Raw genomic sequence first — 14,947 nt, forward strand, 5'->3', positions numbered from 1 at the left:
AAAGTTCTCCCTCGGTTGTTAGCCTCTTTGCAGCACATTCAAAGTCTGTGCGAGTCAGAGGGTGCTATGCTATGGTGGCGTTACAGTTCAACTGGTGAAAATCATAAAGCACAAAATGTAATAAGGTTTAACTACACAGATGAGCTTGTAAACCGAAGTCGCAAGCTAACGCTTTGTCAAAGTGATAGTTATAAGCAGCCTTTCGGTTAGAAAAAGCGTAAAGATTTAATGTAACATGATGGAACATAATGTAAATGAATTGAGACATAGTGAACTTAAGTCACAAGTTAACACGGTAGTAATGAGCATCGTTCTTTCACTACAGGGGCCATCAAATGGAAACCATTCCTTCTAAAAAGACGTGGTTACTAAACGGTACTCGTAAACTACATTCCATAAGAGATAAATAACACAGAGGTCACTAGTTAAAACTTGTTGTGTGACATCTTGATATTATTGCAAAGATCCGCAGCAGCTAGCATTGCGAAATAGCAATGCATGGTTATCGACTTCATTGGCTAAATGCCGTAACTCTCTAGCTAATTGTGCGCACGCCATAAACGTTATACACGAAGCAAACGATCAGTGAGTGACGTGACGTTAGTCCAAAACAAGTCAAGAGTAATCGATCGAACGCTTCAATCTACGCTGAACCAATAGTAGGCAAGACCAACCCATCTAATTATCATACAAGACACAGAAAAGTAAGAATAAATACAAGAATAAATAAATAAAAGTGGAAATAAATACATGCGATAATAAATATAAAAATAAATAAACGTATAAATAAATAAATGTAAAAATAAAAGGAAAGGATAAATAAAATAATCTAAAAATAAAAAATAATAATAATTAAAAATAATTAAAAATGGACACAAAAAATAATAAATCAATTTAAAAAATGAAAAGAAAAGTTAAAGCTAAGATCAATAATAGCTAAAACGAATTATTTTGTTTTATCAAACCATTCACTCCTGTATTTATTTTCATATTATTACATTTATTCGTTTATATATTTATTTATTTATACATTCATTTATTTATAATTTTTGCAGGTTTAGTCCTCCATAATCTACTCTCACACTCACACATTTTAACGCTCACATTCATACATTTGTCCTCTTGTGCTCACATATTTTAACATGCACATTCTAACGTTTTTCTCTTATATTCATATATTTTTACACGCACATTTATACATTTTGCTCTTATGTAAACGTTTTCAAAGTATACATTTATTATAAAAAATTATAAATGTATGTAAGAAGAAAATATATGTATGTCTGAAAAAATATATGTATGTAAGAGAAGAATGTATGTGTGTATGTGTGAGAGTGTATAGTGAAAATGGAAGGTGTATGATGGAAGCGGAAGGCAGGTCATGCAGACGCGATCATAACGTTCAGGTGAGGGTGTGATCAGCATGGCTGTATGGAAAGCCGTTTGGGTCATATTTCGCCATCAACCAGATGCCTGGTGTTCAGAAGACGCTTGGTTAAGACTTACAGACACCGCAAAGAACGGCGTTGTGTAGCGCATGCGCCATAAATTACGGCATAGAAACAGCGTTAATAGCGGCGTTTTAAGTGCAATGCGAAATGCCGTTCATTTCGCCGTTTGGACTTCCATAGTATGCCGTAAATGACGGCGCTTCCGTGTATCAAATAAAACCGGCGTTTTCTATAATATTTAAATCAGCCCCGCCTTTTCTACACAGTACAGCCCCTCCAATGAACAGAAAGACCTGTGTAGTAGAATGTCGATCTGAATAACATTTCCTGTTTTTAACTTTATTGCGAATAATGTTTAGACTTTCATTATGTGATATTTTTCCATTGGGCACATTTTTAACAAACTTTCATTTCGATATGATTTATTTTACTCGACAAAGCACGTGTTTTTTCTATAAAGAAACTCAGCTCGATGTGGATGGAGTGTATTATAACCTAAATATCCAGTGCTTTTGTGTTGCATATACTGTATACGTTCTGCACAGTTAGCCAACTGTGTGTGAACAATGTTTTTATTTCATTTCGAGTTTCGTTGTAATTGAGAATCCGCAAATCTGCATTAAACAGCCTAATTAATTGGCTTTTATTTTCGTTTGACAATTTAAATTAAGATGGCTGTGCGTAGGCTATCCTTTTATCATGAAGGGAAAAACGTTTCGTTCTAATTGCACCTTTGCTGCTTGTTGTTCTGTATTTACCAATAAATAAGTAAAATAAATAAAACAGGCCTATATTTTCCTTTAAAATGCAGTTTTTGTCATCTAAAAAAATCTATATAATAATAATGCAACAATAGGTTTTTTTGTCAGCATTTCCCTTATTGTTTCTGTATGTGAACAGTCTCCATCATTTTTAGATTTTTGATCATCAAAAGCTTATAGCGTTTTATACTGAATGCATGCAGCATGTACAGTCTATATGTAAATAGAAAAACAAACGCGTTCGTATGGGAAATCATTTTTAATCAATAAAAACATACTCACAACAGCCACTGTACAGTAAGCAGACTTAGCCCACAGCTGTTACATGCATTAAGGCCTTACACTGGTTGGCTTGTTAATAAGCGTTTCTTGTCATTTAATCAGTTGTCAGCAACAGGGTAGTGTTCCGACATTTAAAAACATGACCCAATAAAACAATTCAAAAGGAATGAAGAACATGGTCGGAACGTGCAGTCAAACTCCTGTCGTTAAAAGCAATACTGTGCTGCTGCCAAACAAAATGTGTAAATGTGTGCGTAAAAATATATGAATATAAGAGAAAAACGTTAGAATGTGCGCGTTAAAATATGTGAGCACAAGAGGAAAAATGTATGAATGTGAGCATTAAAATGTGTGAGTGTGAGAGTAGATATGTATGTGTGCGAAATGAGAGTGTGAGCGTGTGAGACGATTAGAATGAATTTTGGCTTAAACGGCCCCTCATAAGATCTTATTAGATTAATCAGCACTGTGAGTCAAGTTTATTTTTATTATCATGTGTTGTCTTCATCTCTCTCTCTCACACACACACAAACATATTCACTGACCCACTCACCCAATTATGGGATGTTTAAAGCCCAGTTTGACGCCCGTTTCTCTAATCTCCTTTTCCAGCCACGCCTGCGGACGCACCAGATACTTTACAAACTGAGACACCCACCAGACGGACGGGTCACCGTGCAGCCTCTGCAGACGGGCCGCCAGGTCTTCAGGGATAGCGAGAGGAAGATACGGAGGTCTGGGATGAAGACTGTCCACGATAGGCAACTCCACCACCTGAACATCACGATCATGAGCTTCACCTGCAGAAACACTGTGTGTCAATGCTTCAAAAGTTTCTTCTGTCTCCAAAACACAATTACACAACACGGCGTCAATGTCATGAAAGAGAGAAATGCTTTAGCCAAGAGCTCTACTTATCAATCACAAGAAACCATCTGTTTAAAGAAGCATCGGTTTAAGACGTTTACATCTAAACCGCAGAAAATGTGCAGTTTGTGTGAGAAAACGCCGGATATTTTTAGCAAGACCTAAAGACAATTTGTCTGCAGACACCTGTGAGCTAAAAACAACAACACCAGTGACCCCCACCATAAAAAATACTGCTGAAACACACAAAAATAAAGCATACGAGAGGCCGATTTAATCACACGTACAGTGTTTTTATTTCTAAATACACGATTTCTTTAAAAAGCAACATGAAAGAAGACATCAACATATTATAATGAAAAGTCTGAAGCCAATACTTTTGGATTTAAAAGATAAAGTGTGATGGGTTTTTAATGTTCTTAATAGACAGCAAATGTGGTTAATATTGAATGTGTGGTCACAGGTGTTTTATAACAGCTCTGGTTGTGTTTAATCCAATCAGAAAATCAGTTTTATACTCTAACATAAAGCTCAGCTCAGTTTACAGTGTGATGTGTGTGATGAAGCGTAATATCATCCACCAACCGTAACATATAAACGCTTGGCCCTGCGGCTGCTTTCTAATAAATGTTTGATGCGGATGTGTCCTGTAGCGTTTAACTGCATTAAACTGTAACGCAGATCCAAAGTCACCCCTCAGAAATTAACACCAGATTAGATTTAATGGTGCTGTTTATGTTGTCTGGGCAGAGAGTCATCTGTACACAAGTTTCTTTAAGAGATGTTGTGTTTTCCAAGCCAAGGTGACCTAAACACACACACACGACTGCACTCAAACAAACTCTGTCTCTGGTGCTTTGAATGACTGACGCTGCTCTCGGGGCTGAAGTCTGGACACGTCAGATTAAACTAGGTCACTTGTGCCGAGACTTCCACAAACACCCTCCAAACAAACACAAACAAGCGCACACACACACGCGCGCGCGCACACACACACACACACACACACACGCAAACACACGCACACATAATCTTAAATACAGAAACACACACACTCTCATTCTCTCTCTCACACACACACAAACAGAAATAAAGAAACACAAAGACACACAGACTGAAACTAAGTTTAGAACCATAAAACAAAGCAGAACATGTTTGTGCTTGTGTAGAAAAAACGTCTTTGTTTCAACGGTTTGGTCAACCACACAAGTTACTGTACACCTGGTCTTTTAATCACGATCATTAAACATCTAGATCTCGCCTTTGACATCCCAACCACACACAAAGACACAAGCTCGGTAAAACTCTCTCGAACAATTACAAACCCGCCGGCTCTGTTTTACAAGTGCACATATGATGGGAGAATGCTTGAAAATTTAATTAGGTAAGAAATGAAATATTTAAGAAAAAACTCCCAAGCCATTTCCAGACTTACGTAAGCTCACCGACGGCTCAGCTTTTGCTCCGTTTATTTTAAGGCCGATATGAGTTTTGGCATGAATCCCCAGACAAGCTATTCCCCAACAGATCTTTCACTTTAATAATTAGGACACATACTGTAGAAAAAAGGAGGTTTCTCGTACCCATAGCGCTTCAACATCTCACACGGTTTAGAATTAAGTACGTTAGAAAAGTGAACCGTAGTTAAAAAGTTTTGTAGATTTTTGCTGATATTTGCACATTTCTTAAAAGGGTAATTTAGCCAATTCAAACATTTTTAATTCTATCATCATTTATTTCCCTCTTATATGGTTAATCTGTATGTGACTCTTTCTTCAGTCGAACACAAAAGAAGATATTTTGAGAAATGGTTTTGTGTTTATACAATGGAAGTCAATGGAGTTCAGTGTTGTTTAATGATCAACATTCTTTGAAATATCTTCTTTTGTGTTCTGAAGAAGAAATAGAGTCATACAGGTCTATCTGCACATATTACAATAATATCTACAGATGGATGTCTCACCTGACCAGTGTCCAGTCGTGACTCCGGATCGGTCCGTGCAGGTGTCGCTGACGGGTCGGAACACCGTCTCCCAGCCGTTTGGGGCGTAACGCCAGTTGTGGGACTCAAGAATCAAAACCCTCTCTGTGCCGTAAGCGATCATGAAGCAGTAGACCACATGATGGAGCTGACAGCCGTACCCACAACCTTTATTGATGTTACACAATAACTTACGGGCTTTACTGCAGTCCTGCGGGTTCTGATGGAGACAAATCTTTTGTTGTATTTAATATCATTATTTTATTTTTATCTCCTTTCTAAAGAACATGCGAGTGATGTGATGTCACTATGTGAGGGTTTGTGCATGGTTGCCAGGGTGTTGCTAAGGTCTTATCTAGCTGCTCATAACACTGATGTTGAAGTGATTTAAGAAATACTCATAATACAACACGCTGCTTAACAGACAGACAGACAGAAAGGCAGACAGGCAGAAAGACACACAGACAGAAAGGCAGACAGACAGATAGACAGGCAGGCAGATAGACAGACAGACAGACAGAAAGGCAGACAGACAGATAGACAGGCAGATAGACAGACAGACAGAAAGGCAGACAGACGACAGACAGACAGATAGACAGACAGACAGACAGAAAGGCAGACAGACGACAGACAGACAGATAGACAGGCAGGCAGATAGACAGACAGACAGAAAGACACACAGACAGAAAGGCAGACAGACAGATAGACAGGCAGGCAGATAGACAGACAGACAGACAGAAAGGCAGACAGACAGATAGACAGGCAGATAGACAGACAGACAGAAAGGCAGACAGACGACAGACAGACAGATAGACAGGCAGGCAGATAGACAGACAGACAGACAGACAGAAAGGCAGACAGACAGACAGACAGGCAGATAGACAGACAGACAGACAGAAAGGCAGACAGACGACAGACAGACAGATAGACAGGCAGGCAGATAGACAGACAGACAGAAAGGCAGACAGACAGACAGACAGAAAGGCAGACAGACAGAAAGGCAGACAGCCAGACAAACAGAAAGGCAGAAAGACAGAAAGGCAGACAGTAGACAGACAGACAGACAGAAAGGCAGACAGACGACAGACAGACAGATAGACAGGCAGGCAGATAGACAGACAGACAGAAAGGCAGACAGACAGACAGACAGAAAGGCAGACAGACAGAAAGGCAGACAGACAGACAGACAGAAAGGCAGACAGACAGAAAGGCAGACAGACGACAGACAGACAGACAGAAAGGCAGACAGACAGAAAGGCAGACAGACAGACAAACAGAAAGGCAGACAGACAGAAAGGCAGACAGACGACAGACAGACAGACAGAAAGGCAGACAGACGACAGACAGACAGACAGAAAGGCAGACAGACGGACGGACAGACAGACAGAAAGCAGACAGACAGAAAGGCAGACAGACGACAGAGAGACAGACAGATAGACAGACAGACAGACAGAAAGGCAGACGGACGACAGAGAGACAGACAGAAAGGCAGACAGGCGGACGGACAGACAGACAGAAAGGCAGACAGACGGACGGACAGACAGACAGAAAGGCAGACAGACGGACGGACAGACAGACTCTGCAGTTGTATTTTAACACTGGCACTGATGACAGAAAAGCCGATCGTTGACATTTATTACATAATTTATTTCAAGAAGTATTTTCTTAACTTAATCATGACGTGTTTCAAAGCAACGTGCCATTTATAAACACTGTCAATCAAATCCATGACCTTTGTGTTGCTGAGATTGAAGATCATGAAAAACATTTGGTCACAATTTATTTTAAGGTCCAATTCTCGCTATTAACAAACCATTAACTACGACTTTTGTCTCAATAAACTCCTAATCTGGTGCTTGAAAATAGTTATACCACGGGGCTGTTGAATACTTCAATCGGATTGGTTGGCAAACGTTCTATGGGTATGCATTAACTTTCAGTAAATGCACTCCTATGAAGGTGTTCCAGGTCTGCTGACCGCATTACAGTTCCAAATCACTTCGCCAAGTTTAAACAACAGAAGGTTATAGTGTAGCCTACAGGCCATCACCGCACACAGCACCCTGCTCTTGATCTGACGTTTATAATGTCAAACTTTACTGTTAATGGAAAAACAAGAAATACATACAAGAAATACATATACTTAAATCGAATAAATAAAATAACGAAATAGAAAAACAAAATGCATTAATAAACACTGATAGCCTACTGGTTCGTTTTCCTCTTCATGCTGCTTATAACTGATAACAAATATATTTTGATAGACCTACTCTTTCAAAGGTCTGCGTGATTTTTTTACTGCTGAAGATATAAACAATACAAGGAATAAATAAGTTATTATCACTGGCTTTTCTGTCACATTACCGCAAACACGCAGGTGTGCTTGCAATCGCTCACTCTCTCTCACACACACACGCACACACACACACACACACACACACACACACACACACACACACACACACACACACACACACACACACACACACACACACACACACACACACACAGGCTTTGGTTGACTATCCCCGTGGGGACAGTCCATAGGCGTAATGTTTTTATACTGTACAAACTGTATATTCTATCCCCTATCCCTAACCCTATCCCTAAACCTAAAGATCATAGAACACTTTTTGCATTTTTAGATTTGTAAAAAATATTGTTCTGTACAATTTATTAGCTTTTTTGCCCCTGGGGACCTCAATTTTGGTCCCCACGGTGACACGAGTCCCCATGTGTTGGTGTGTATTCAGGTTTAGGTCCCCACCGGGATATACAAACATGAACACACTCACACACTCACACACACACACACACACACACAACGTGGCTCAAGCTTCCGAGTCCGTTCGATGTAACGGAAATGAGATGCGCAAGAAAGTAGTCCTACCATCAACAGCATTTTAAAGACGATAACATTAAAAACATTGACATTAAACATTTGAACAATGTCCTGTGGTGTGGTAACTGTTGTACAAGCGGAAAAATGGACTCTGGTCCCTTCAATTATTCAAAGGTTAATGCATGCCCAAGGTGTAACGGTCACTCCGCTTCGCGGCCGCATTACCACCTCAGGGTGTGCATTAACTTACGAATAATTGAATGCCCATCGTCCATTATTCCTTACTTAATAGGTAGTTGTTGGGTTTAGGTATTGGGTAGGATTAGGGATGTAGAATATGGTCATGCAGAATCTGTGCTTTATAAGTGTTAATAAATAGCCAATATTCTAATAACACGCATGCTAATAAGCAACTTGTTAATAGTGAGAATTGGTCCCTATACTAAAGTGTTGTTAAATGACTCTAAACTTAGCGTTTCTTTCTGAAAATCACGAACTGATTAACCCAAAACAGAGTTCAGGTAAACAGTTTATGACAAGACTCCTGAAAGTGACAAAACACACACAGAATCACATAAACATGCTCAAAACTTCTCTCTCGATCTCATATTCCCGCATTATGACATAGAAACTTCAGGTATCTGGCAGAAACTATGGTTCCAGTGATATATTTTTATAAAGGCTGAAGAAGTTATTGTGTCCTGTGATGCAGAAGGAACATGAAAGAACCATTAAAGCACTAATGATTTAAGAAAGCGTTACAGGACACTGGTTACAGTAATGAAAGCGCCTGCCAGACACTTGATGTTTCCTGACTGTTTATTTCTTTTAACTGCTCAGTTGGCACACAGTTTGTAATAAATGACACTTTCATATCTAAAGGACTTTGAAATGAAATCTTGGCATAAAACAGGAACAGTCGCCTTTACAGAAAATACAGTGATCACGAGATAACCAGAAAGAATACCAAGACACACATCACTATTTACTGCTACTGTAGCATTTAATCAAGTCTGATTCTTCATTATGTTTCTCTTGGATTGATCTGACAAACTTGTGCTTCGATATAAAAAAGAAATTATGGCTGAATGAGATTCAGGAGACTTTGCAGGCCTAACAGAACACAAGATGAGAATTGTTAATAAATCAATAAAAGACTTTCCTTCAGCTTTCACTTTCATCTTCATAAGCGTTGGTTTCTGAAGAACATTAAACTCACAATCACATCTACATTTACTGTTTGCAGTAATATACTGTGAATTATTTGAGATAAAGTCAGATTTCAGCTGTATAACATAACAGTTTCAGACACTACACATCTGAGATGACATTTCAGATAAAATAGCTTATTAATGCAACAAATTGTTATGTTAACATCGTACAGTTAAAGTCAGCATGAAACAGAAGTAGCAATTGTCTTTTTTTCCGTATCGTGACGTATACCTGAGTGAAACCATTTAGAACATCCTAGCAACCATTTAGAACATCCTAGAAACACCCCAGCAACCATTTAGAACACCATAGCAACACCCTAGCAACCATTTAGAACATCCTAGCAACACCCTAGCAACCATTTACAACATCCTAGCAACACCCCAGCAACCATTTTCAACATCCTAGCCACACCCCAGCAATCATTTAGAACATCCTAGCCACACCCTAGCAACCATTTAGAAGATCCTAGCAACACCCCAGCAACCATTTACAACATCCTAGCAACACTCTAGCAACCATTTAGAAGATCCTAGCAACACCCCAGCAACCATTTACGTACAACATTCTAGCAACCATTTAGAATACCCTAGCAACACCCCAGCAACCATTTAGAACATCATAGCAACACCCTAGCAACCATTTAGAACATCCTAGCAACACCCTAGCAACCATTTAGAACATCCTAGCAACACCCCAGCAACCATTTTTAACATCCTAGCCACACCCCAGCAATCATTTAGAACATCCTAGCCACACCCTAGCAACCATTTAGAACATCGTACCAACACCCTAGCAACCATTTAGAACATCCTAGCAACACCATCCTAGCAACCATTTAGAACACCCTAGCAACACACCAGCAACCAAGCAACCATTTAGAACATCTTAGCAACACCCTAGCAACCACTTAGAACATCCTAGCAACACCCCAGCAACCATTTACAACATCCTAGCAACACCCTAGCAACCATTTACAACATCCTAGCAACACCCCAGCAACCATTTACTACATCCTAGCAACACCCCAGCAACCATTTACGTACAACATTCTAGCAACCATTTAGAATACCCTAGCAACACCCCAGCAACCATTTAGAACATCCTAGCATCATGTAACTTTGGTTCTTATTTTTTTATTTTGATTTAGACCAAATCACTGAAATGATCAACATAAAGCATTTGAGTCTGGAGTCCTGTTTTTTTTAAATAAAATGTTTTTATTTCTGCACATGAGGACAAAACTCAGACAGATGTGTATTTGTACCTGCAGGTAAGAGATTCTGTTCTGCACCAGACTGGAAAGATGTTTAGCTTCTTTCTCTCTCCAGTCACCTGCTCCATCTGCCTGACTCAACTCATAAAGATCCATCATGATGCTTCTGAAAACACACAAGCACACGGATGACATCTCATCATTTACTGTGAACACCTGTGAGAACAGAAGAGCAGTTTCTGTCATGAGAGCTTTAGTACAGAAAGCAGCAACCTTACAGAACGTGCTTGCTGGTTTATCTTAAAATATGATATCTGCAGATTATATCAAGGAGTGTAAAAATGAAATGCATGCACAGTGAAAATCAATTAATTGACTGCATATCCTTAACCAACAAACAATTTCGTTAACACTTTAAAACCAGGTGCTATTTGTTAACAATGATTTAATGCATTAGCTAACATGAACTAACAATGAACAATACTACTACAGCATTTATTAATATTAATTCATGTTCATTAGGGATGTAACAATATCAAAATCTCCCAGTACGATAATACCTCAGTATAAAGTCCACAGTGCGGTATTTATGACAAATGATGACTTGGAAACGTGCCATAAGCATCTTTTTTTCCTTATCCTCTAATCATAACTGTTGCTTACAGGTATGAGTTATAGTATGAGATGGGTCAAATGACCTACATTTTTTTATTAAAATCCCTTTTATCAAATAAAATAATTGCACCAGATGGTCTTTGACAAAGATATCATCTACTATTTTTTCAAAAATTCTCTACGTTAGGCCCGCAAGACCTATCGTTTCATTCAGTCATGTGACCACGATAATATTGAGACAATTTTGCTATTGCGATAGCAAATGTAGGACAGCAAACCGTTTGACTACCGTTGTATTTTTTCCTACTATGGGAGTCAATGGGGTTCGAGACCTGTTTGGTTACAAGCATTCTTCCAAATATATCTTTCTCTGCGTTCATCAGAACAAAGAAATTTATACAGATTTGGAACAACTCGAAGGAGAGTAAATGATGACAGAATTTACATTTTTGGGTGACGTATCCCTTTAATTTCAGCATTTACTAATACATTATTAAAATCGAACGTTGTCACTGTTAACATTAGGTAATGCACCATGAACTAACATGAATAACTGTATTGAAATGAACTAACATTGACAAGGATTAATAAATGCTGAAAAACTCAATTGTTCATTGTTAGCTTATGTTAGCATTTACTAGTGTTAGCTAATAGCACCTTGTTGTAACGTGTTACCACAATCTCCAATGCATCTTCAGTTTAGAGAAATCCACAAAATCCCAAAATGTTGGATGCATGAAGGAAAAAGTCGAAATTGTTACATTTTTACAACATAGCAAAACAATCAAATTGTATGAAACTAAATCTAATAAAATATGAATCATACCGATGTCCCTGTTTAATAAACAAAACAGATATTATAAACCAAAAACCAAAACACAGATTTGAAAAATCAAAGGAAATATTAAAAACTCAAGAAAACGACGCCTCCTTTAAAACCTAGCATTCACACCCCTCTTTTCTACTATTTCAAATCTATTTTGCTTTCTGATCCCAAGCTTCTCGGAACACATAACACGTCACAGAATGACATGAACACATACAGTTAAACTCCAGCGGGACGCTGAGATTTTCTTTTACCTGCGATTGTTTATCAAGCGCCTCCAGCACGGAGTGGATTTCACAGACAGGCAGGCAGGGGATTGTGGGATTGAACAAACTGCTGTGAGCTCTGATCACCGCGCTACAATTATCAGCCCATTCGCAATGAAACTAATTCACCGGCAGCGAGCGAGAGTGATTCTAGTCTGTTTTCCTTTCGTCTTTTGTATTTAATACAGATAAGATATAAGATATAATCTTCACAAAAGGCTGCAAATTAGTATTACGTGAACGACTGAAACCAATTCCGACATTCATTTGCTCATTTAAAGCGATGAATGCATTAATGAAGCGTTTAATTATGTGTGTGTGCCGGGATGAAGCGTGTATCGAACGGCTGTCTGTGACACAAACAGATGTGAGTCCTGAGAGAGCCGCTGAGATAATGAGTTATTGACAGCGTCTGTGTTTTTATAATGACCTCAGCAGGCGATAACTCAAAATTAAGTGCTGTTATATTTCTACTGTGACGCTGCCCGTTCACAACGATCAAACACAACACAATTAATATCATTACTGTCTCTCTCGCTCACCGCTTTCTGTCCGGTTCACATTCCACCCCCAGGAACAAAAGAGAAACAAAGAATTGACCCTAAAAAGAACCGTGATGCATTCGGATGTTTATTCTGAGTGTACATCCCATCCAGAGTTTCAGATGAGTATTCAATGTCTCTCATTCGACAAGACACCAAAGTTTGCAATCGAAAGCGACAGATCTCAATATGAACTCAAACATGACTTCATTTCAAATCTCCACTGTATACTTTGACCGTATGAGAAAAATCGCCCCATTTGCGTCTAGAATCCAAAGGAGAAAAATCCAAGAGCTAAAATGAGAGACAGGTGAGCAATAACACGTGTCTGACCTGTGTTGATGGCCGAGGTCCTGCAGCAGCACATCGGCGTGTTTCTGTCGGCCCGCCGGCGTGACGTGACTCATCTTCTGGATCTCGCTGCGAATAAAGTACCACAGCTCTCTCACTCCATTCTCCACCTTCCTCCTCAACTCCTCCTGGTCTCCACCGGGACCCACTGGGACAAAAAAGACCAGAAAGAGTTTTCATTCAGCAATAAGAGCCAGTGGCTTCACTAAGGTACATTATAGGAGGGTGATAAGACACATTTATTTAAACACTAAGGACTGTCTGAGTTCCTACTGAGATCTTCTGTTGATTGCGGACGTGACAAATCTGAGCTCAGTTTGACACATTGTTGACATTTGTCAGATTTCGGACTCTTTTTCTCAGGAGAAATATCTTCAGACGCAGATGAGACTTGAGCAAACGTTTTCATTTGCTCTCTATGTCATCTCATAGGATAAATAACTGAGATACTAAGAGAGATCTCATCTGTGGTTCTTCTTTCGAATGGACTTGTGCATTCTGGGAATGTCTCATCTGAGGACAAAACCTGCATGTTAGGTGTCTTTAAAGAAAAAGAATGAGAGTATCCCATGATGTCTAGGTAGACAGCTCACTGGGGTTTTGGAGCAGAGTGGATTTGCTTTTCCATCATCATTTGTGTAGAGGTGACCTGTGTGAGATGGACATCATGTATCTCTCTTTTATATGTTTTGGATATGCATGAGGAGAGAGAGACTGTATAAGAGTGTTTTAAATATCTCTGACCTCCATCCCTTCAGCCCGAGGTGATGATGCTGATGTTATTTATGGCGCATCCTGCAGGATGGAAATATCAGCGACCTTGACCTGCACTTCAACCATGATTGCACACATGCAAAGAACATGGGACCAGACAACTTCTGACCGGTTGTCTGTGACATCCCATACAGCCATAAAGACCGTTTTTATCGGACGCGCGCGCGCCTGACCCCCAGTTAACTTCCGTTTTGTGTTTGGCTGGTGTCTAATAATATAACTATTTTATGTAATTTAATTTATGTTCATATTAATTTGTATGACAATTTTACTGTACAATAATTGCATTAAATAAACGCTTTGTTGAATTCTGTTGTATGTTCGTTTTATTAAACAAACAATTTGTCGAATGGGTCCTGTAGTTCGGTCGCATTTAAACAAACCGTATGGTAGGCTGACATCTAGCGGACGAGCTTGATATCGCAGTCTAAATATAGGAGAATTTAGCCAAGCAAGTCTTCTCGGTTTCTTTTGATTGTTATCAGAAATAATTCAACAGGCACTCAATTGTATTTGAACGTGTACCGGAAGTTCAGTTGGGGTCACAAAAGTGCGCGTGCGCAGTAACGTTACACGAAACCGTCTATACACTGAATGAGACCGCCGAGGAACATTGATTTCCCGGTCTCACCTTCTCCCGAGAGTCTCTGGAAACCGTGGATCTTCTGTTTGGCTCGGCTCAGCTGTTCTTCAAGAGATCGAAGTCTTCCTGAGGACACGGGCCCGTCCGACTGTCCTTCAGGAATCCTACACAACACACACAGACGCTTTGTCAGTCTCATCCTCTGTTTGCACACAGCGTAACTGCTCATCATGTTTAGGAAGAGAGCCATCAGAACACAAACGCTGTGTCAATAAAACGACAGACTTCAAATGTTGATTCACAGGAACACGATGAGCGGAATATTTAAAAGCAATGCATATACTCGTGTAAAGTATTATTTGACTTGTGCACTTCTTT

At 39.4% G+C, this 14,947-nt stretch overlaps 1 protein-coding gene across 4 annotated transcripts in view; it reads right to left on the bottom strand.

The window, feature by feature from the left end:
- Nucleotides 1-14,947, bottom strand: part of fut8b (fucosyltransferase 8b (alpha (1,6) fucosyltransferase)) — a 52,024-nt gene that overhangs the window by 10,424 nt on the left and 26,653 nt on the right. For 3 of the 4 annotated variants that reach the window (XM_057353719.1, XM_057353721.1, XM_057353720.1), the window contains 5 exons: nucleotides 14,618-14,733; nucleotides 13,195-13,360; nucleotides 10,664-10,778; nucleotides 5,325-5,562; nucleotides 3,048-3,294 (listed from right to left, as the gene is read on the bottom strand). In XM_057353719.1, the coding sequence (XP_057209702.1) occupies nucleotides 3,048-3,294; nucleotides 5,325-5,562; nucleotides 10,664-10,778; nucleotides 13,195-13,360; nucleotides 14,618-14,733 (882 nt within the window). The remainder of the gene's footprint in view (nucleotides 1-3,047; nucleotides 3,295-5,324; nucleotides 5,563-10,663; nucleotides 10,779-13,194; nucleotides 13,361-14,617; nucleotides 14,734-14,947) is intronic. The other variant, XM_057353722.1, reaches the window with a different exon arrangement.

This window comes from Triplophysa rosa, linkage group LG15 (genome assembly GCF_024868665.1).
Source record: "Triplophysa rosa linkage group LG15, Trosa_1v2, whole genome shotgun sequence".
Lineage (NCBI taxonomy): Eukaryota > Metazoa > Chordata > Actinopteri > Cypriniformes > Nemacheilidae > Triplophysa > Triplophysa rosa.